Source organism: Leptonotus elevatus, chromosome 17 (genome assembly GCF_054856555.1).
Source record: "Leptonotus elevatus isolate MCC_2025b chromosome 17, RoL_Lele_1.0, whole genome shotgun sequence".
Taxonomy (NCBI): Eukaryota; Metazoa; Chordata; class Actinopteri; order Syngnathiformes; family Syngnathidae; genus Leptonotus; species Leptonotus elevatus.
The window spans coordinates 16,592,307-16,616,559 of record NC_141255.1 but is presented as its reverse complement, the minus strand read 5'-3'; the positions used below and the strand labels follow the sequence as shown (position 1 = coordinate 16,616,559).

The window sequence follows — 24,253 nt, the reverse complement described above, 5'->3', positions numbered from 1 at the left end:
TTCATTAGAGAACGCCATAAGGAAAGAAGAAATCAAGCCTTCAAAGTGCTTATGTTGTATTTCCCCCTTGATTAGCCAGTACACCCCACACATCTCAAAAATCAGGCACAGACGCAAATGTTTTTCTTTCTTTTTATACATTGTTTAATATGGAACTTTCATATTGTGTATTTATATCTTGAATAAAGCCTCTGCTGATCTGTCATTGCACATACCCCCGAAATACACCTCAGGTGTACGTCATGGAAATAAAAAACCGTAACACCTTTGGAATATTCTACTAGATACAACGAATGTCTAATTTCATACAGACTGTATAGCTTTGAAGTAGAAAATAAATAACATTTGACATTTAAAAAAAGCATAACGGCGGCATGAGTGAGAAAGCAAAAACTCCACTCATATTTTGGCACAACTGTAACAAAGTGAGAGATAAGTTCAGGACAAGAATGTGCAAGTGTACCAGAGCTAAGAGTGATAAAACCTTTGCAAAATAGTACCATGTAAACCTGAGATTCTACAAGTATGTTATTATTCGGAGACATTTGCCTTCTTGTGTTAAAATAAAAACAATGAAAAAAACAGTGGCCATCCACATTTGCTCAAGGAAACACAGAAGTGAACGTCAAGAGAATACACATTGTGACAATTCTGTTTGTGCTCTGTGCTTGCGTGTGTGTGCTTCATTGGAGCCCACAATTGCCCTGAAGCTTACGTAGTTGGCAGGTCAGGTAGAGAGAGAGAAAAAAAAGATTAGTGGTGACAATGTTCTTGTGAAGGCACCCGCAAGCTCGGGAGGTGTTTTGTTTTGTTTTTTATTGTGCAGGTGTCGGGTGGATTGAGGTGAACCCACCTAATTAGAAAATTACTGTGACAACACTGTATTCCGACATTTAACATAAATTAAAGTACATCTGTAAGTAAATTGAGACAAGCTTGTCATTTCAGTATACATCTTACATTTTTTGGGGGGTGGTTAGGGTGGGAAACACTACGCTATGCTAATCTACAAAACTATTTCAAATGTTTTCAGACACCCTGGATATTTTTTTGATTTTCAAAATCCCATCCCCCTTAAAAAACACATTAAAAAGAAAACGATCAAAATACTAAATAGACAACTGAACGCGATTTGTGAAGACAAATGTGTGAGAACGTAAAGCTTTAGACTACAAAGTTCACCACACACTTATAGAAACAAGTACGGGGTCCAACCAGCACCCTTGTTTTCAAAATGGCGACATAAAAACAGGACTAACTAGTAACAAGAATTTGGAGATGTGCATAAGAGTGGGAGCCGTAAAAGTGTTTGCTACCAGATGTTGCGAAGGCAGGGGTTCTCAAACTTTGTTGGGTCAGTGGGAAAAAAAATTCAAAGGACCCCTTTCATACATATTCGCGGGGGAAAAGGATCGGTTGGGAATAGCGAACATTTTTTAATTTTTTTTTTTTTTAGCTCAAAAACATTTTGTTATGAGAATATTAAAGTCATATATGAAAAAAAAGTTCTTTACAAGGACACATTTTAACGTGATAAAATGTCGCATCTTACGAGCATAAAGTGGGAGTTTTCAAAGTCGCAACCTTACGATATTAAAGGCAAACTTTACCGACATAATAAAGTCAAATTTTAACAGGTGAATCTGTACATACACCATTATAATAAAAAAATAGGACTATATTTTTGAAAAAAACATTGTCATAGGGTTTCATTCTTGTAATAATACGACTTTTTTTTTATTTTATTTTTTTTGTTTAGTTTATTGATAATGCATCCCAATCATTTCAAGGGATGAAGGACTAGTTGGTTTATTATGCTTGTTCATTTGGCGCACTGGTCCCCATATGTAGATCAGCTCTTTTTTTTTTTTTTTAATGAATGTCATAATAATTTCATGCTAATTATTTTATGAACCAACCCCAAAGCTACTGCTGGCAAGATCCAAGTTGGAGAACCCCCCCCTCTAACTAAGGAACTACCTCAGTTCTTGGTCACCTTGTCTGTGTGTGTTCGCAGTCGTCGTAGGCACGTCTGTCACGCTCCCCACTCCCCCCCCGTCACTGGTCCACCAGGAGGCCCTCCCACTCGATGGGCTGCGAGAACACCTCCCTCTCCAGCCACATCTCGTAGCTGTAGTGGAAGTCGTCGGGCAGGTCCACGCGCTGGCCCAGCACGCTCTGCAGGCAGTTGTCCACGGGCGCAAAGTCACTGTTGCGGTTCTTGTCATAGCGCCGATTGTTGAACTTCTCGATGCTTTCTCGAAGGGCGCACTCCTCCGCCTGGAAGTCCCAAGGCCGTGCGTCGATGTCTGGAGGACGGAGACCGCTATTACTAGTGTAAAATACAATTATGTGTTCCTCTACTACAGAGGTGGGCAAAGTATGACCACTACGGCCCACTCCATTCTATTTGTTTGCATATTGTCACCTCCGACTGATGAATTAAAATACAGAAATTCATTGATCTAGTATTGAATAATTTAGTTAATTGATTTGTTGTATCTAATAAAATGCAAAATAGTATCAGAATGCATTTTTTAAAGTTTTTTTAATTACAATAAAATATATTGTAAAAAAGAAAAATTTCACATTTATTTTATTAAATAATTGTTGATCTATTGTTAAAAATAAATAAATAAATAATCCTGAAAGAAACACTTTTTGAATTAAATCATTGTTTGATCATAATTACAATAATGATAATAACATCTAAAAATGAATATGTGTTTTTTTCGATATTAAGATTCTTTTTAACAAAATAAGCAATCTTGCTTTTTTAAATAATTGGCTACTTAATTCATTAATTAAAAAAGCAATACAGTTTAAAAAAAAGTACGTGTTATTTTATTAAAAATGAACTACTTTACACAAAATATTTATAAAATAAACAGTTTTCTTTCAATTAAAAAATCCAATTACTAGATGCAAATAATGAAGTTTACAAAATAGAATTAATTATTATATATCATTAAAATAAACAATAAATAAATAAATAAAGTATTCTAAGTAATATTACAAAATGAGTGTCATTTTATTTTCAACGTATTTCTAAAAAAGAAAAACAAATATTAACGGAGATACTGCTGTTTTCTTTCTTTCTTTTCCTTTTTTTTACCATTCCCGTAGGCCCAGTCGTCATTGAGCCGGTGGCGGACCTTCTGGTAAATGGCTGACATGGTCTTCATGTTGCTCTTCCTCCACTGGCGGCCCAAGTACTTGGTCTGGATTTTGAGCAGCTTGAGCACGTACAGTTGCATCATGGCCTGCTTGACCTTGAGGGCTCTCTTCAGGATGGGGGCTGACTTGAAGACCACCAACATCTGACCGGGAACCAACAGAGCATGGAGACGGTGGTTGAACCTTGTGTTTTCTAACTTTTATTGCGCCAAGATGCATATTTTACATTGGAAAATTTAATATCCCACATGCACAGTATATGAGTGAGGCGTATGTGTAGTCGACTTCCCATTCGGTACACTCTAAACAGTTGGGTCAAAAATAACCCAATATGGGTAAAAAATAACCCAATATGGGTCAAAAATGGGACCGACACAACTTTTTGGATATATAATCCACATTGTTGGGTCATATGAAAAATAATAATTTTGTACAGTTTTTTTAAAACTCATATTGGGCTATTTTTGACCCAATGGACCCAAAACTCATCAAAATGGCTGCTAGTTGGGATTACCCAGATGCATATATTGCATTGCATGATCTAACCATGGTCCGAGAGTGTTTCCACTTGGTCAACTTGTTGAGGATTCTCAGCAGGTTGATGCAAGAGAACAGATTCCTCCAACAGAACTGGTTGTTGTCTCCAGCCTCCTGATAGATAACACAACAAGCACCCACAACAGAGTGACCTTTTTTTATTTTAAATTCTTTTTTACGAGCGTCACACAGTCAGGCTCAGGCAGGCGTTTGGACTCACCAGGCTCTCGGCGGTGAGCTCGGGCATTTCATGGACGGCGCAGTGTGGAAAGTCCAACAGACATATACTGCATAAAAAAACACAACATGTGATATGGCTTTGAATTCAAATCCGATTTCTGATTTGAATGGTTGCTTGAGGGGTCGGAGAAGTTGCAAAATGTAGCGACTGGGGGTGTTTCATAGCACTTTTTTTTTCAGACCGACAGCAGTACGAGTATTAAATCTGTCAAAGTTAAAGCGTTAACTCATTGATTAATCACTGAAAATTATTACATTAATCATGTATTAAGGAAGTTTAATCGCACTACACTTTTGACCGCAGATGATCCTTTAGCTTGACAGCTGATGGTTACGTTAAAGCAACACTAAGGAACTTTCAGTTTACGTTGATTATGGCGACGCCATATGGACAAAAGCGGTAATGTTATGCCTGAAGGAAGACCACATTTCCCATGAGGACAAGCACATTGCATTGTTTTTGAGCTCACGCCAGCGAGACAAAGCCAGGCCAATGTTGATCCTTGACTCTGCTTTTATCCGGGTAGCTTCCCTTTTTATTTTTGTCCCTTCAGACAAAACATTTCAGTTGTTTTGCAGCTTCTGCCAGGAAAGCAGTAATCGTGCGTCGACATTCAAATTGACTTCTGTCTTTGTAACGAATGGGTAAAGGTGGAAGTGACGTATTTCATAAAGCAGTCGGCACATTTGTATTTTTTTGTGTGGCACTGTTCCCATCATCCTCTTCAAAGTTGCTTAGTGCCACTAAAAATGATACAGACCGCCTCAGGCCACGGCAAAGGTACCAGTCAACTAGTTTTAAGTCGATGTTTCATCAGAAAAGTTATGAAAATATTTTATTGAGGTTGAAAAGTTCCTTAGTGCTACTTTAAAGGTAGCACAGGTTGTATTTGAGCAATAAACATAATTAAATGCATTAAAGTAAAGCATTTAATAAATGTTTGCGTATGACATTCAGAATAGTTGTTCACGTCAAACTACTGGGGTAATTTTTTCCCGCCCATTTTAAATTATGCAAGTAATTAACTAATTAGAAAAAGAGACGAATGAAAGTGTGCAGTGGATCACAAAATGTTGAAGACGTCCTCTTTACATTAAATGTTGAAATAATTAACACATAACAGGTGCTCCTCAAATTTGAAATCAAAAATTGATGTCCTACCTGTTTTTGGCACTGATATAAGACATGATGTTTTGGTTGAAGAACTTGAGGATGAGTGGGATGCAGTTGGCAAACACCAGATGCTGGGAGACAATCTCAAACTGCAGGAGGAAAAAAGTCATTTTGTAAGTTTTGCGTCACGTTTCTCAACTTTAAAATGAATACACGACGGAACATTTGGCCTATTTAAACAGCTGCAGTGGCTGTGCAGTCTCGACCTGGCAGCAGAGGGCACTATTACTTCAAAGCCTGTTCAGAATATGGTAGAGAAATGTTTACTCCTAGCAACAAAATTGCCGCATGCTTCCAGAAGTGACATGGTCCAATAAGATGAGAGAAAGCTACTTTATCAGTTGGGGCAATAAATCTTATTGGACAAAGAGCAAACAGGGTGCTGATGCAGATGCTGCAGCGAATATAATATTGCATTCTGCGGACGTAGCAGGCAGGCTGAGGCAGGGGATCGGGCGAGTTAGAACGGGGGTCCAGGAAAGAGAGGATGAAAGTAACTGCAGGTTTGACCGTGTAATCGCAGCAAATGGAGTGGATGAAAGAGAGTCTGGAAGAGGTGCGAGTGTGTCACCACACCTGGTATACGTGGTTGAGTTTCAAGTGTTTGAGGAGGAGCAGCAGCAGGGCCGAGATGGCCTTGACGATGATTTCTTTGTGCCGGTTGACATCAATGCCCAGCTTCATACTCTGCAAGACCGTGATGCTGCAGCCAAACACAAACGCAAACACGTCACGGCGTTCAGGCAAGCACACATACACATGCTGTATGTGTCCATTGCGATATCACAATTAGAAGACGAGCATTTACGTCATCAAGTTGAATTCATCATTGATCTATTGTAAATAGTAATGAAAAATATTAGTAAAATTGTTAATTTCACATGCACTGTACATTTCCTTTGTGCAGTTCATGAATCATTGGTTGATTATCGCTATGTTCATTTCAAATAATGAAACAAAACAATTATAATAGTTTGCTAGGTTATTATCGAAATACTTTACATGCACATTTGACCTTTTTGTCTCAAATGTGTCAATTAAATGTATTTATGTGTTAATATCTCATTTTGAAAATGGTTAATTGATTTAGTGTAATTAAAATGAAAAACAATATTAGAAAAAATATATTTTTCACACAGACTTTCAAATATCTTAGTTTATTAAATAACTGGTTGATTAAATTGTTTATGACAATGAATAAAAAAAAGAATGAATTATGATTTAATTATTAAAATGAAGTACTTTACATACGCATTTTAGCCAATTTTTTGGTAAAAATTTCTAAAATTATATATTTTCTTTGATATTGATTTTCAAAAGAATTCATAAAAAAATAGGTTAACTGATTTATTGTAAAATATCAAATTTACATTTACGTTTTATTCATTTAACTTTTTGAAAAATATTGTAACAAATAATTGGTTTAATTGATTTGCTTGGACTAATACCATTAAAATGTACAAGTAAAAAATATACAATTTTACATAACACATTTTATTTTATTATTTTTTATTGATTTAATAATTTGCTGAGTACTCAACTCTTGAGTAGTCACCAATACCAATGCCATGTACTGATAACATTAGCACTTTTGATACATAAAATCTCACCCAAAAAAAGACCTAAAATATATATATATATATTTTTAAAGACCTATATATTCCAATATCGCATCCTTAAAATTGCATAAAATTAATGGCAATCTTCTCATTTCTAGTTTCTGATCGTTAATTAATTAAATTATAATTAAATTATAAATAATAACATTAAAAATGAAAATTATTATTTGCTCGTCAAAATATACTATTTGACACATGTTTATGTTTTCAACCCACTTCTTTCTTCTTCTTCTCCTAATGATGTTGCCCATCTGTGCCAGTTGTGGCCTCTTTAATATAAAGAATCAAAGTCTGCTGCCACACTTACGGCATCTCCTCAGGCAGCACGTCGGCGAGGATGTTAATGGAGTCCGTTTTGGCTTTGGAGGTCGGTGCGGCGGCCAATAGCAGCTTCAGGAGTGCGATCTAACACAAAAGCAAACGTACTTTCACCGTCCCAGCCATCCGTTTTCTCCACACGATGGAACCCCAAACCTCAGAACATGCTAACCCACCACTCCATCACCAAGCTGCCCTACTGCCACCATTTGGACCACTTGATGCCTTTGAACAAAACTCACCACATACTGGGAGAGGTTTGGAAGCATGCCCAGGTAAAGCGTCTCTGCAGGAGTCTCTTCAACCTCCTCCTCACCCTGCGTTGTGGTAAGTGTAATACGGCAGGGACAAAAATACTACATGACAATTTAGGAGAGCATAATGAGAAGTAGAGAACATTTATGAGAAACTCACCAAGCTTATTGGACACTGTTGTAGCTCCTCCTCGCGTTTCATCTGCACTTCGGCGATGGACACGTATTTGTGCTGCACGAAACAGTGACAAGCATGACCAAAAACGTTCAGTTGCATAGAACTTTAAGTATACTTATTAATTAATTAATCAATTAATTAATTAATTAACTAAAGTATATTATCTGGCAAAATATTGTTACTTAAAATAAAATTGTCAAAAAAGATCATTCTGCTTATTTTAACCCTGGAGAACCCACGGGGTCAAATTTGGCCCCTATAAATTCTGCTACTCAAATAACAAAGACCTTTTTTTCTTTTTTTTTTACAAATTTAACTTCAAAAGTCCAGAGTGCCACTTCTGACCCCTGCATGGGGTCATCTAGTGGATGAATATTGCACTTACATGAGCCAGAGTGGTGGTGACAAGATGGCTGGCAACATGCCAATTTTGTTGAGCTGGAAATCAATCCAAACAAAACCATCTTCTCAGCAAACCATCAGATGGTAAAATTGTGTTTTTTTTTGTTAATCTATTTCATATGTTGCAGAATGCCTAGGAGTATGTTTTATATATACATTTTGATAAATTAGCAACTCTGAGCTAGTTAAAAAAAAAGGGTTAAAATTGAAAAAACACATATTTTGGTGTTCAGTGAATTTATAGCAGTCATTTAATGTATAATTCATAATTTTCCAAAGAAGAAAAGGGTTCTTGGGTTCTCCAGGGTTAAGATACTTATTACTTTTACAATTATCTCATTTGATCAACCAGTCTTGGCATTGAGTGTTAAAAGCCAGTTTTAAGTACTCTGAGGCTCAAACCATTTTCCACATTTTAAGATGACTAACCAACATCTAAGGCCCAGAACTGGGGTTTCTTAAATTGAATTTGCATAATCTAGTAAGAAGATAAATGGTGGGGGGGGGGGGTGTTGAATACAAGTCTGAAAACAATCAGACAAAAGTCAATATAGTTCTTTATTGTAAGCATTTTTCTTGTAAAAAATCAGTTTGTTATATTTACGAAGCTCATTTAATTCATTTTTCAATAAAATGCACTACCAGCTCAGTGGTCTAGTTTTCAAAATCTTACAGATAAATTTAGGTAAAAAAATTATTGTTCTGTTGGCAGATAATTTTTCTTATTTGAAGTAATAATTTTCTTATTTTACTATATTTTTTCTTAAATTTCCTACTGTCCTTTTTAGAGTGTAAAACATTTGTATATTTGCATAGGCAGGAAGTGTTTTTTGTATTGGTCGTAAACGTTGGAGAACCACTGCATTCAAAAGACAAGAGTCCCTCCGTCACCTGTTTAAGAGTCTTTACGCTCTCGTGGATGGGTCGAGGTAGGCCTACGAGGGTCTCCGTGTCACTGCAACACATTTCACAGCCAACCTTAGATCGACTACTGGCATAGCAATCAATCAATTGTGGGTGACGGAATACTGACTTTCCGAGGGTAAAGCCAATGAACTTGTTCCGACTGGTCTCCAGGAAGTACTCAATGTCCTTCTCCCTGCAAGTACGCGGGACACAGTCATGATACATTTTGTGAGCACAGTGCAGTGTTGCCACAAATAGCAAAAACCCGCAATAAATGAAAGACACTCAAAAACAGTTGCAATTTCCAGTTGATACCACAAGATGGCAGCAAAGCACTTTTTTTCCTATTCAACAAGGCAATGGTCTGACAATATGAAGTTCCTCCTCTAACTTCAACATAGTTGCCAAGATGCCATGATGATGCCAAAGCAATACTTTTTTGTATTAGACATGGGTTTGGCCTAAGCACAACAACAGAAAATCTGCTAATGCCAAACTTTGAATATGTGGGGATTCACACTAACTTCTACGGCAAACTTTCTGGACTGAAATTTTATTTACAGCGTAAATTAGGTTAAAAAAAAAAAAGTGAAAATGCATAAAATATTTTTATTCAAATATTTTTTATTATTTTATTTTTTATGAAAATAAAATTGTAATCGTAAAATAAATAAAAATAAAACAAAATAAACTTGTAATAAACATTTTTACACTTGGATTTATATATTTTCTGGAAAAAAAAAGGTTAACTAATAATATTAAAATGAGATAATTTTAGTAATTATCATATTTATTTTACAATTATGTAACTATTCTTTAATGAATTGTTCCAAGTATATTCCAGTTTTACTATTTTTTTCATTTACAAAAAAGTTACACGTATTTAATGCGATAAATTAATAAACAAATTATTAAAAAGTGAAGAAATACATTTTTACTTTGAATTATTTTGATATATTTATTCATTATTAACAAATAATTATTAAACAAATTGCTTCAAAACAGTATATTTAAAATTGTATACTTTACAATTGTTTTTCTGTGATACATGAAGAAATACATTTACAGCAATGACCTACTTTTATCAGTTAGCCAATTTTTTTCAGAAATTATAGACTGTAAATCTTTACGTTATATGAATGTAATGTATATGTAAAAATGCCCTTTTTTTTAAATCAATGAACCAGATTAATAAAAAATTTATTTTAAAAATAAATCTGTTTTAATAACTAATTAATACGGTATTAATGTAACAAATATTACATTAGACTTTCTACGAGCATAAGCAGGCCTGATTAAAGTGTGATCTCGAGTATTATTTATTTGTAAATAAAACTAGAAGGGGGGAGACAGGAGAATCATGATACACAGATAGAGAGCATATTGGTGGAGATGAAGCTGAGAGGATTTAAAAACAATACAAAAAAAATCTTCACACATGCAGATTTCAGGCGTGAAAGTGTCAGCCAAATGTAGCTCAATTCAAGCTGTGTGGGTGGGAAGCATTCGTTTTCAAAGCAATAGAATGTCTTCATCAAACCTGACTTTTGGGGCCCAGGGGAGGCCCTTGGGGAAGTTGACCCTCTCCGTGGGAGGCCGAAGAGGAGGCGGCGGAGGCGGCGGCTGGATGATGACGTCGCGGTCCAACGGGTCCACCTCGCCCTCGATGCCGCTGTCACCGTCCTCTGGGTCCTCGTCGTCGTCGCGGACGTCGTCGTTCTTGAAGGGGTCCCGCTCGTTGTACGTGTCCAGGCTGTCCTGTTTGACCAGTGGCTGAAGGCGGGCAGGGGGAGGGAAAACAAGCACTTTGGTTTGTCATGCAAATACTTCATGCACAAGCATAGCCATGAGAGAATCAGTATTTTCAACCTTTATGCTCCCCGAAGCAATATTTCATAGATAGCATTCTAATATTAAACAGGAAGTCAAGTCAAAAATGTTCAGGGTTTAGCTTGCTAATGTCACATGACCAAACCCAGGAAACTGGTGAGCTGTGATTGGTCGCAATCTGACCACTTGGGCACTGTGATGTCATTTTCAGTCGACAGCAAGTGGCAAAATGTCTTAGACAGGGGGAAAAACGGGTTTCATTCATATTTCATAACGACAATATAAATCAGAATGCCGTGTTTAGACTAGTGGGGGCGCATCGAACAAATTACTGTAAATATAATTTTTGACTTGGCATCCCCTATAATGTTTAACAAGGTCAACTGTAGGGAAATTTGTATTTAATACATTTTGGAATAACAAATTGTGGAATAACAAATTCCAAGAAGCATGATATGTACATGTTTTTTTCCCCCCATTTCTTAAAAAAATTACAAAAATGAATAAAATAAAATAAAAACGTTTTTATGTTGATATGGTGTGCTGCAGTTTGTATAGAAATGCATTAAATCCAATCCATTTTGGAATAAGCCAGTAAGATAAAAAGTGTTGTGTTTTGGATGTAGTCTTCTCTATGTAAATGTGTTTCTTTAATTTACAGTCAAACACCACTATTGGCGGGGCATTTGACCTAAAATTGACAGAAATGCGGGGAATAAAAATTAAAACTCAAAAATTCTTCACGTCACTGATAAGTGTATGATTTCTATGAAAATTGGAAAAATACATATTTAAAAATATATATAACATGTATGGGTCAACTGCAATCTAAAAACAATGTTTTGCATGTCATCAATATGGAGTGTTATGTGTAAAATGTTGAGGGGGAAAAATGAATGAAATCCCTTTTGGAATAAAGTTGTAACATAAAATGTGGAAAAACAGTAGAACAGTACATGTAATATCTTTGTCTATGTTACATATATATATATATATACAGTGCTGCTCAAACGTTTGTGAACCCTGCAGGCATTAAAATAACCTTATTAAATGTTTAGTCATACCCAAATCTACAATGTTGACATTGAAAATAATGGACTTGAACAAAAAGAATGATAATATTGTCATTCATTATTGAGCAAAAGTTGTTGATTTTATATATATATATATATCTATATATATATATATATATAATGTAGAATTGTGACAGCTAAAAAAAAAAAAGAAGAGAAGGGAGAGGAAGAGAAGAGCTTGACTTTTCGAATGTAAAGAATTTCCAAACGGGGAATGGGCAAAACAGACCAAATATAGGTCAAATGTCATGTTAATTTTTTTGTGGCGGGAGTTGTAAGTAGCAATGTATCAAAACAAAATAAACAAACACACAAAAAAAAAAGAAGAAAAAAGCAACATACAGTTACTATGAACTATTTCATTCAGTCCTTCAACTTACCATCAATCTGCATTAAAACTGCAAACAAAACTCATTGTAAATGCACTTCAAAAGCGGACTTCCACATAAATACTATTGGAAACGTGAGATACTGTAAACAAACACACACACACATTTGGGGTGGATGTAGTGTGCTCTAATGAATGAGTGTGGCAGTAGTGCAAGCAATCAGGCATGAGTCAGCGCTGTAGCCGTTAGTGGAGCCGGTGCGGTGGATGGTGTGCAACTGGTGGGACTCACTGAAGAGGGTGCACTAGTAGACCACAACATTCTCTATGAAGAAGCCATTCCTGCTATATGGGGAGGATGTTTGGGGGTTTTTTTCAGTAGAGACAACTGCATTCACTGGCACCCATCAAGAAGGCAAACTGTCATCCAAACATAACAAGCTTGAAATCATCAGCTCATCTTTTTGATGAATGCATTTCAATGCCCATTCCCCAACCCCCGATTCAGTGTCTACAGTGCATGATTGTGTTGGAGATAGCAATGTGATGGACACTGCATAGTGCCGTAGGTGGGAGGGGGATGCTACAACTTTCTTCATGGGGCGGTGGCACCAGCGCCAAAGACAATAAGCCAGCAAGGCAGCCCCGCATCTCAAAATTCTGCACCGAGCAGGTGGAAGAAGAAGAGAGATCAAAAGAGGAACACAATTTGGAAAATGAAAATGCAGAATAGAGAGGGAGGAAGAAAGACAGATTGGAAGGAAGTAAGATTTAAATGAGAAGACCACCAAGATTTGTGTTGTGAAATAATTTTGTTTCATTTTCGGCAGGTGCTTTCTTTTTATAGATGACCTTTGAAATTCTGTCCAGGAACTATAGATGGAAAATAACCTTTTGGCTAACTCTGGCCCATTTATCGTACATTGATTAGCATTGTAATGCACGTTGTCCCTGTTTAATAAATGAAAGATTAAATTTTCAATTTGATTGGTTTTGATGAGCATAGGTAAGTATTATCTTCAGAATTTAAGATGAGAAACCACACTTCTTTTTCTTTTTTTCAACAAAATGTGAAATAATTTTAACAAACATTTAGAAATCCTCTTGTGTCTTTACTCTAATTTGACACATTTAATGAATTATTAAATTGATTTAAAATGTGATTTGAAAAAGGCTCAATTACAATTAATAAATCAAAAAAAAAAATTATGTGCAATTTTACTAATTCTATATTATTTCATCTAATGTATTTACTAGTGCTGTCAAAGTTAAAGCGTTAACTGATTAATTAATCACCAAAAATTATTGCATTAATCATGAATTAATGCAGATTAATCGCACTATTAATTTTGACCATAGATTATCTTTTAGCGTGACAGCAGATGGCTACGTTTAAGGTAGTACAGGTTGTGTTTTAGCAATAAACATAATTACGTGCATTAAAGTAAAGCATTTAATAAATGTTTGTGTATGACATTCTGAATATTTATTCATGTCAAACTATTGGGATCATTTTTTTCCATTTTAAATTATGCACATACGTAATTAACTGATTAGAAAAAGAGCAGGATGAGCGTGAGCAGTGGGTCAAAAAAGGTTGAAGACGTCCTCATAACTTTAAATGTCAAAATAATTAACATATAACCGGTGCTCTTAAAATTTGGCGGGAAAAAAAATTGTGATAAAAAAAGCCCTTTTTTATTAAACGATTAATCGTGATTAATCAAAATTCTAAGATGTGATTAATCTGATTAAAAAATGTAATAGTTTGACAGCTCTAGTATTTACTTATATTATTTTTTTAAACAGAACAATTACAAAATAATTCATCTGAAATTTGAACCATTTCAATGATAATTGTATTTCAAACCAATTAATTAATCCATTTGAAATGTAATTTTTTATAGAATGAATCAAATAATTGAATGATTAACTAATTTTGCTTCTCCAATCTATGAATGTAGAATTCTGGGTTTGTCAGAACTGTGTGGAAACACGACTTAAATAAAGAGAAAAAAAGGCAAATTGATGTCAGTGTTGGTGCATCCCGGCGTGATTGCTTGTGGTTAAACCACAGGAGGACAAAGGGAGGATGAGGAGGAAGGCAAAAGGAGGTGAGGGGAAGGAGTGCAAAACAAAAAAGCAAAACAAAAAGAGTGAATTTGCGGGTAAAGACCTGCTTCTTGGGAAAGGGACTGTCTCCTTCCAAGCTATCAACAAAGGCACTCTGTGGGGACACAAGGAATGAGACACCATGAGGGCAATTAGAGGGCCAGCCCGTTTGCGAGCCTCATTTGGGCTCAATTATTGTGGGATGAGTTAGAGAAGGATCGCGTTCGTGGAATGAAAAATCAACTGTTAGTCTCTGTTAAGTGTGTATGATGTGTTAGCACTAACAATGTTGCTTAGGCTGTTAGTTAAAATGGGTCACAGTCTCTTGTACCCGGTGTCCTGTGCAATAATCTCTCACATATTTGTAGTTCACCACTCATGAATTCACCCATTTGTGGGGGGGTATTTCTGTGGAGCCGATCCCCAGTCATTTGCTGAAAAACTTGTGTGTTTTTTTTGGTGTCCTTTCTGAAATGCCCCAAGATATCTCTGTCTAAATGGAAATGGGAAAGCAGTGCAGTAATTGGTGTCAAGGAAGTACATTGGCACGTTACGGATTTGTTTTCATGGGTGAGTTTCAAATAGTATTCAAGGGTTTTGGGTGTATAGTTCCTGGTATTTTATGGCTTAATATATTAATAAAGGCGATTTTATGACCATGTATTACTTGAATTTTCTCTTTACCACAGTTTCACATATGCTGTACTATTTCCAAACGCACCCACCCACAATGAGGGAACGGTGGTTCTGAGGGTGCGACCTTGAAGTATGACAGTGAATTTCAAAACGCAACACTTATAAGTCAGGTTTGCATCCAATTGTTTTCGAATTTTTTAAGCGAATTTTCTGTGCAAAACGGACATGCGACTTATGCCCGTTTCCATCTGTCCTTTTGCGAATATTGAGAGGGGACTCGGCCACTGTAGGTGGCGGTATACACCATAGAGATGTGATCCACCAGTAATTTAAAAGAAGACCAGGAAGCGACTGCGCCGTGCGATGATGTCGTATGAGTTTTCTCTTGTAATTCTTGATAAACCGTAGCGTTTCTTTGCTGTTTTCCATCAAAAATTGCATTAATATTCGCTTCTTCAAAAAGATTTCTGTTTCGTCGTCCCTCCAAACATACCTTACTTTATTGTCCGCCATTGCTTTGTGACTACAAACGTACGTGTGATGTAATCCGGTCAAAACGTGTGTCGTGTATCCGGTCTTGTCCGTGTTTATTCGCAAAACCTGTTTCTGTAGCCAAAATTCTTATTTTTTTCCCGATACGCTTCAAAATCCACCCCCTCTAAGGGTAAAAACTTTTTTTGCGAATTTTCGGCTCTTTTTCGAATTTTTTGTGTTTCTATTCAGTTTTATTTTCGCATTTCTTGAAAATTCAAATAAAAATGGGTGAATGGAAAGCCAACTATATTTTTTGTTTTTTTCTGCTTATTCATTCAAATAAAGCAATCATACGTGGGGAGAAGGCAAGAACTGTGACCTGTGACAAAGATTAAATTTAATGAAAATGAAAAAAATTTACGGAAGAACAATACTTCTTTTCATTTAATTTATTATGTCGCTATTGTATGCTGTTACTATTTAAACCATTATTTTTTCCGGCATGTTTTTGGGAAAGGCTGGAACACATCAATGGCATTCCCATTCATTTCAATGGAGAAAGTTGATTTGAGATACAAGCATGATAACAGAACAAATTATCTTTTTAAATCAAGGTACCACTCTACTTCCTTGACACCAATTACTACTTTACTTTTTAGACAGGGCTTTGGTGGCATCGTCGTGGTGCAGATAGACTGAAAAGTAAATAATTGGGAATGGAGGCCCAACAGGGAAAAAAACATGAATAAGTGAATCCATGAATAAGAAACAGCAAACAAATAAAAGTTCCCTTCACTCTAAGTGTGTGTGTGTGTGTGTGAGTGTGTTTCCAGCGTGGCGTGTTGTTGTTTGTGTACCCTGCGACTGCGCCGCCCTCTCTTTTGCTGCTGCTGCTGCTCGATGAGCTCCATGGCGGAGGCGGGCGGCGAAGCGGCTCTCATGGCCCGCACCACCTTGATGCTGTCCTCGGGGAGCGGCGGCAGGTTGAGACGCTGGCGACCACGCACCTTCATCTCCTGCAGATCCTCGAAGCCCCCCAAGGTGAGCTGGCAAAGCAGGAAGGAATTTTGTCAAGCGACTGCAAGTCCAAGTTTTCACAAAGTTTAAAATTTGAACTGATATGAAGTCATGGTTTATTTGTCTTGATTTTAGCATGTTGTAATTGATTGTGATACAGATTAATGTGCTTCTTCAAAAGTACATGGGAAGAGGACCTTGAAAAAAAATATTGAATCGCAGTATTGTCGCTGGGGTAATTTCAAGATTAAATTTCAAAATCATTCAGCCTTACTCATGCGTCTTACTAACCAAAATAGTCTTCCATAAGAGAAGCAGCACTTTCTTCATGGGGAAATGCGGCGCGTTCATGCTGCAGAACTTGGTCACCATGGAGAAGAGAAGCAGGGCAAAAGGCTCGCCATTGTACAGAGGTGCACCTGAGTGACAGCAATATGGTGAGATGAAAGGCGGACTTCACCCTGGACTGGTCGCCAGTCAACAGAGACCAACATTCTACCCACCGAGTTCATTCTTGAAGGAATCCCTGGCCGCTGTCCACTCCGGTCTGTCGTCCTCCATTTGAACACGAATGGTCTCCACCATCAAGTACATGATGCTGAGCAACACTCTTGAGAGAAAAACAAAGCTTTTAAAATGGGAAGCAATTAACAAGGGGTGCAATCATGGAAGTGTTAGCACTTGGTTCACTCAGCTCACTCGGCAAAAATAAGCATTATGTTGCATATTGTCGCTGCTATGTGAAAAACACCTTTGTCCATTTTTTTTTCTTTTATGTTTTGGGATATCTGTACTCAGTTTCATCCCAAAAACGTAATAATAATAATAAGAAGAAGAATTTGTCACTGCTATGTGAAAAACACTTATGTCAATTTTTTTTCTTAAATGTTTTTGGGATGTCTACTCAGTTTCATCCCAAAAACGTAAAAATAGTTTTTTATTTTTTTGTATTCACCGCTGCTATGTGAAAAACACTTATGCCCATTTCTTTTAAAAATGTTTGAGGGATATCTGTACTCAGTTTCATCCCAAAATTTTAATAATAATAATAATGATTTGTCGCTGCTATGTGAAAAACACTTATGTCCATTTTTTTTCTTTAATGTTTTTGGAATGTCTACTCAGTTTCATCCCAAAAACGTAAAAAGAAATAATAAAAAATAAAAATCGTCGCCGCTATGTGAAAAACACTTATGCCCCCCCCCCCCTGTTTTTGGGATATCTGTACTCAGTTTCATCCCAAAAACATAATAATAATTATATTAATAATTTGTCGCTGCTATGTGAAAAACACTTATGTCCATTTTTTTCTTTAATGTTTTTGGGATGTCTGTACTCAGTTTCATCAAAAAACGTAAAAATAAAAAAATGAAAAAAATGTTGCTATGTGAAAAACACTGATGTCCATTTTTTTCATTTCTTTATGTGAAAAACACTTATGCCCATTAAAAAATTTTTTTTAGGGATATCTGTACTCAGTTCCATCCCAAAAACATAATAATAATTATATTAATAATTTGTCGCTGCTATGTGAAAAACACTAATGTCCATTTTTTTCTTTAATGTTTTTGGGATGTCTGTACTCAGTTTCATCCCAAAAAGCAGCAACGATATGCTGCACGTGGCAACCAAGAAATTGTGTGTATAATATAATATAATATAATATAATATCATATATGTTTTTTGTGCAATGTAAAATGATTTGACATGATTTTATTTCTGAGAATTAGCAATTTACAAAAAAAACAACTAAATAAATCATAATACTGCATAGAAACAGGGAATTTTTTTTTAAAATTTAGCAATTAGGTTGGAATTTGATGCGTTAAATGAATCTGTATGAGTTCCATTTTTTGGCTTGACCTGCTGTGATAAATGAACTTTTGTCGAACATTTTAATGTAATGAGATACATCTTTCTATGCAAGTGTGTGAGTGTGGATGTATAAAATGCAAGTTGTGTCAATAATCCTCACCGGAGTTCTGTGCTGTCTGCAAGGGAGATGGCGGGCTTTCTCACTGCACTGCTGCATGCTTGACTGTTACTGCAACAAGCATACAATGCATTTTTGCATAATTATCTCATATGTCCCATTGAGTAGTCTGCATCATGCATCAATACAAATCAACAGATCTCAGAACCTACAACCAATTTTCCTTCTCCTCACTGCTGTCACCAGACATCCTATATATTATTACGCAGCATCCGTCTCTAGTTTGTGCGTCTCTTTTAATGACATTAAGGTTTCCTACTCACTCTATCTCCATGGTGAGAAGCTCCAGTAGGGCTGTGAAGATGCCCATGTCGTACAAGAGGAAGACGTTGCGCCTGGACCAACGAAGCACGTCCACCTCAGCGTCACATTCATCGAACACTCCTGTGACACCAAACAGTCACATTACAGCGTGCATGTACTCTAAGCAGAGGTGGGAAAACAAAAAGATATATATATATAAAAAAAAGTAAAAAACTCTGATACCTGACACATCTATTTACCGGTAAGTAGAAAAATAAAGTATTTGTATTTCCCAGCATTGCATGCATGCTCTGACTTACGTACCCTGAGCTAGGTAGAGGATGGCCCGAGCCACCTTCAGTCGCTTGTCCCGGTCGGTCACCTCCAACGCATCCAGTAATCTCATCACGTACGTGCGCCGGTCCTCCGCGCTCAGATCAATCCACCGCTGGCCTCGAGCTGTGAGGCGGAAGATGCAGTCAAGGTTATTTTCAAGGACACTTCCTCCACATATCAGTGAGTTATCAGTCCATGGCACTTTTGAAAGGTACTATGCAAATATTGTATATAGACACTACAGTGGATTTAAAAAGTCTACACACCCCTGTTGAAATAAAATTGTCAGAATAATTTACACATCTGATACCAAAAGAGTAAATATTGATGAATAAAAGGGCACTATAGGGAACCTACATCAGAGATATTATTTTCCCCACCTTCAACAGCTTAAAAAACAGCTGCGCTTTGCTTTGATGTGTCGAGTCTCATCATCTTACAAGGGCTTAAGAGGGCAACATGCTTGCAAGATTTTTACCAAACACACAGTACCATGGCTTCTGAAGTCTTCCTCAAAGTAGTCTCTGTTCAGGGCAAACTCGGGCTCCTCCGTGTAGCTATAAAGCTCTGGAAAGGACAACAATCAACATGGGAGCGGAGTCTGCAGTCAAAACGCAAGTGGATGCTTGCTGTCACTCGGTACGCAGACCACTGGTGAATAACACTTGTCAGTGACAGAAAGTTAACATGCTTATTTTTTATGTTAATGCTCTTTTGGGCGGGCGTGGGGGTTTGAAAGCTGCTATAGGTAATGTCATGGCCAGTACAGCACTACTGTCTACAAATTGTTTATTTATAGGCTTGTCAAAAGCATTCAGAAAAATTCTAACACATTGTATTTTTTAAAATGGGCTGATTTGCTGTCATTTGAAGATAAGTTTAAAAAAAAGTGTACACGTTATTCAATTAAAATAACTTTAATGATTTAAAAAATTTAAACAATGAACATATGTTTGTCATTTCTTAAAATAAATCAATTACATAACTACATCTTTTAATTAAAAAAAAAAAAAAAAAAGGAAAGTACAGGCGGCTGTGGATGCCCACCTTTGCACGCCACTGTACAAACATGGAAAATCGTATGTTGCTTTATTTATCTCGATTATTTTTTATTTAAAAAAATTAAAGTACTAAATTATATATAAGATTAATGCTAACATATATTTAATCAATTATGGAGTAAATAAATAAATACAATACTTCAGAACTTTGCTCGTCCCTTTTAAAAAGAATTGTCCAAATTGGTACCTGAGAGTTCGACCATGAGCGCGTCCGAGTCGCCGTATTCAAATTCCAGGTTGGGAGATTCCATGGAGCTCTGTCAAGGGAAGTAAATGTGAGCACACAACACGATAGGTGGCACAGCAGCTTATCACATTTTACAACACCTACCACGCTCGCACGCAACAAATTCCGCCTTTACAACGAAGTTAAAGTGTAAAAACAGTGACACTAAAATGCTTCTTATGCAGTCTAAAGGAAAAGAGAGGAGAGAGCGTAAAGCCGGTGCAACAGGAAGCAACCATCTGCTCCGGGCAATGCAAACGAGTTCCAGTAAAGGGTTGACTGTATGCAAATTTAAATGTGCAAATATACAGACTATGCATACGGTTCACTCCGTACATCATTAGAACATTAATAGTAGAAAATAACGAGGACGGGAGTATTAATATTGTGTTTGTGGATTAAGAATGAAACTAACTAATCAATTTTCATCCAGGTAGCTACTCTTTTGGGCAATATTGCCCTCTGTTGTCGATCGAAATGAACGTAACAACCGCTATCTCACTTGCGAACGTCACGTGACCAAACCAGGAAAGCAGATTTCCCCCCAATCAAAAAAACGTACTTGTTTGAAGTAAAAAAAGAAGCAGCATATAACATATTAGAAACATTAAATATATAGCAGTATTTAGTGTACAACAGGGGGGGGGGGGGGGGGGGTGACAATGCCAGGGGGGTTCACATGCATTCAAATACATTAGGGATACTTGACTAATTAAATGTAGCCATTTCCAGCCCCCCAAAAAATACAATTTTGTCTATAATTATTTTTGATAACTTCATAATTTTCCATGTACAATTAATACCTTTAAAAATACATTTTGCCATTTGCTGTCGACTGAAAACGACGTGTGCGCAGGACTTATCGACCAAGCATGGCTCAGTTTGCGAACATCACATGACCAAACCCAGAAAACAGGTGAGCCGTGATTGGTCGTTACCTGAGCTCTTAACGCCTGTGATGTCATTTTCAGCCCACAGCAGGGAGCATAATTGTGTTAGGCGCTAATTGTACAAGAAAAATAATGACGTTATCAAATTAATGATAGACAAAATATTAACTTTTTGTCTAAAAATGGCTAAATTAAGCATGTATCCGTTTTGCAAATATTTTAGTTTACACAGCCTTTAGGTTAGCGGTAAGTATAACTAAACTTACGTAATGTCATCAACCGTTTTGAATATTAAAATATTGTGTTGCTGTGATGACTCCATACAAGCACAGATGTTCAACTCTAGCACATCTGAACATACAGTCAAGACACACACACTCTCGCCTGTGGTCATATGTCACACAGACAACACATGACAGCAGAAAGGCACTTGAATGAATGAGCCGTGAGCATTGTATAGGTTCGAATGCTGCTGAGGCCAGACAGTATCAGCATCAACACAGGGCTTTGGTACTAAGTGCTTTGGCGACCTCCTCCTTCCAAAAAAACCCCTGAGCCATGGTCTACACAGGCCTGGGAGACGAATATGCTCCAGTTCCCTCAAATGGGTGATGCTTGATGATGTACAGGCTTTCACAGCATCCATGGTCCTCGAGTGCATTTAATTTGTTTATTTATTTTGAGGGGAAAAACAATAATGTTTTGTTATAGAGAGCATGCTACTTGCCAGAGCAATAAAAGGACACGGCATCACGCCAAAGATGTAGAATTTAATCAAACAGGATTTGGATCCAAGCAAAAAGTAGCCTACTTGGAAGTGCATGGAAAACGTTTTTTTTTTAACGCACCTTTTCTTAAATGGATCGATATCTCTGGTGCTTTTGATATATAAAATTTCATTAAATACAACGGTAAAAATAATGTGTGGACACAGTACAGTTTCAACTACTACCTGAAGTATTGAAGGCTGGTTTCAGCAGCCTTCATGAGTACCAGATATGTAAAATAATGCCAGTATCGACACTCGCTCATTTCTAGTTTTTTATTAAAATATCACTTCATTACATAGTAACGAGAAGTTTTTAACATTACCGCAACATTTTAAATTGAACAAAATACATGAATTTTACTAAAACAATCAAACTATTAATTTTTTTAATCCAATTAATTACCTAGACACAAAAGACACTTTTGAAAATGTAACATTTTTAATATGAAGATAAAAATGTACTAAAACAATGCATTCGATTGCAAAAATAAATAAATATATAAAATAAACAGCCAAGACACCAGATCATTAGAGGATAGAGGTACTAGAATTATTTAATTTAGCCTCATTTAAAACAAAAAACAATGTTGAGTAGACTTAAATAAATTATATATATATATATATATATATATATATATATATATATATATATATATATATATTAGGGGTGTGAATTGCCTAGTACACCTGGTGATTTGATTCGTATCACGATTCATAAGTCACCATTCGATTCGATACCGATTAATCCCGATACGAATCTATAAATTGATAATTGCGATTCATTTATTTTTTCTCAAATTTAGAAAATACTAATCACTAACCTTGTACATGTACACTGTAAGATTTGTATGAAAATGTATTTCTCTGAAAATTCAGGCTTATATCTGAGCCACTGCATTTAACAAACAGGTTTCAGTCTGTTTCATGTTTGAACAGCACTGAAATAAAATATTAAGGCTTAATGTTCCATTAATATAACATTCTTCCATGCTTAATGTGTGAATCCTAACCCTAAGTAAGACGTTTTGTTGAATATTCCCATAAAAAATGTTGTTTAAAAATCAATTCGGCCACATATCGAATCGATTCAAGAATATAATATAATGTAAAATCGTGATATATTGCCGAATCGATTATTTCTAACACCCCTAATATATATATATATATATATATATATATATATATATATATATATATATATATATATAAAAGAGAGTTTTTACCAAAAGACTGCCTGATAGGAACTTGAAGAGTCAACAAATGCACAAATTTGATTAAATGTTTTTTTTTAACCATTAGCTTTATTAAATCTAAAAACGATGTAAAATTAATAAAATAATAAATTACAAAAGGTAAATTAAATGTAATAAGATACGTACATTTGTACAGACATTAGAATCTATTTAAAAAAAATTGACGTCAATGCAGGATTAGCCATTCTTGACAATGGATGCCTTTCAAAACAATCAATCGTGTGACCTTTGCGGTGTACAAACTAGTTCAAAAACTTAATTGAAAAAGGTAGCATTACACACACATAGCACAATGATATTAATAAGATTCATGCAAAATTATAGAGAATCCACAGATGTAAATATTACATGGTATCCATACAGCACGCAGCCACATTTCACCACCTGCAGTCTCTCCCCACGTTGAGCAACACTGCAGGATTACGAGCGAGGTTATTTTTAGGAGCCGGTCGCCAAATAACCTCTCAAGTGTGCCTGTCTGCATGCATGCTTTCGAGACAGCCGTGGAAATGGGCGTGCAGCTGTCCCGAAAAAGCTCCCCAGCAACAAGCACGCCACGGGAGATGGACAAAAAAAGCTACCGTTTTCGACGAACGCGAACGCCTCTCCAGGTTTTTACCTACCTCGGACTCCTTCTGCTGCTCCATGAACGCGTCTTTCCCTTTCGACCTCAGCCTGTCGCCGTTGTCATTGAGGTTATTGAGCAAAGGGACCTCCATGTCCTCTGCCTGCATCTTGCTGGGGGGGCGACGCGGGCTCACGCGCCAGTCTGGGAGGACAAGCAGGGACGAAAGACGGCGCTTCGCCAGCGAGAGGACAAGTTGGGAGCTTCTCCTTCCTCGTTTTCGCGACCCCCGCCTCCGCGTTAAAACGTGTGTTGGATTTGTCGTCCCCGCACGCCTCAAGAGGGCGGGGGCTAGACGGGGATCACAACAGAAAGCCGCTAACCGGCTGAGTAAACCCATCAATTCGACACATAAAAGCTCTACAACAAACCACTCGTGTCTTATAATCAATAACATTGATTACAAATTGAACTTTAGACGTCATTTGTGGTTAACATTTACAACTAATATTGGCACCTGTGATTAAGCTGCTTGAATACCAAAAATGGAGTCGTACACTTGGGTGGAAAATTAACATTTTATTTCACCTACAGACTAAGTGTAGATAAATGGTGGGCCACAATTAGGTACGTAGTACATTT

The 24,253-nt window shown here is 36.6% G+C and overlaps 1 protein-coding gene across 6 annotated transcripts; it reads right to left on the bottom strand.

The window, feature by feature from the left end:
* Positions 1 to 118: 118 nt before the first annotated feature.
* strip2 (striatin interacting protein 2) lies at positions 119 to 24,041 on the bottom strand. Of its 6 annotated transcripts, none has more exons than XM_086058466.1 (22): positions 23,670 to 24,041; positions 20,096 to 20,165; positions 19,340 to 19,414; positions 18,836 to 18,970; positions 18,532 to 18,652; positions 18,251 to 18,319; positions 16,779 to 16,885; positions 16,567 to 16,694; positions 16,116 to 16,304; positions 14,213 to 14,263; positions 10,346 to 10,578; positions 8,933 to 8,998; positions 8,791 to 8,854; positions 7,480 to 7,551; positions 7,308 to 7,421; positions 7,055 to 7,152; positions 5,705 to 5,831; positions 5,117 to 5,217; positions 3,935 to 4,001; positions 3,724 to 3,828; positions 3,156 to 3,320; positions 119 to 2,309 (listed from the first exon to the last, which is right to left on the bottom strand). In XM_086058466.1, the coding sequence occupies exons 1-22, from the start codon at positions 24,009 to 24,011 to the stop codon at positions 1,977 to 1,979; spliced, it is 2,832 nt and encodes a 943-aa protein (XP_085914592.1). In that variant the 5' UTR covers positions 24,012 to 24,041; the 3' UTR covers positions 119 to 1,976. The 6 variants fall into 6 exon arrangements, with proteins under 6 accessions (XP_085914592.1, XP_085914593.1, XP_085914594.1 ...); XM_086058467.1 differs by having other exon boundaries at positions 7,308 to 7,382; positions 23,670 to 24,039; XM_086058468.1 differs by having other exon boundaries at positions 3,116 to 3,320; positions 23,670 to 24,037.
* Positions 24,042 to 24,253: the final 212 nt, after the last annotated feature.

What these genes read in the sequence shown, in the direction of transcription:
- strip2 (XM_086058466.1), bottom strand. Translation starts at nt 24,011, where the DNA reads ATGGGTTTACTCAGCCGGTTAGCGGCTTTCTGTTGTGATCCCCGTCTA. An exon ending in CTTCTCACCATGGAGATAGA is followed by an intron (nt 18,320 to 18,531) that starts GTGAGTAGGAAA and finishes TGCTTGTTGCAG; the next exon opens with TAACAGTCAAGCATGCAGCA. An exon ending in CAAACCTCTCCCAGTATGTG is followed by an intron (nt 7,153 to 7,307) that starts GTGAGTTTTGTT and finishes CTTTTGTGTTAG; the next exon opens with ATCGCACTCCTGAAGCTGCT.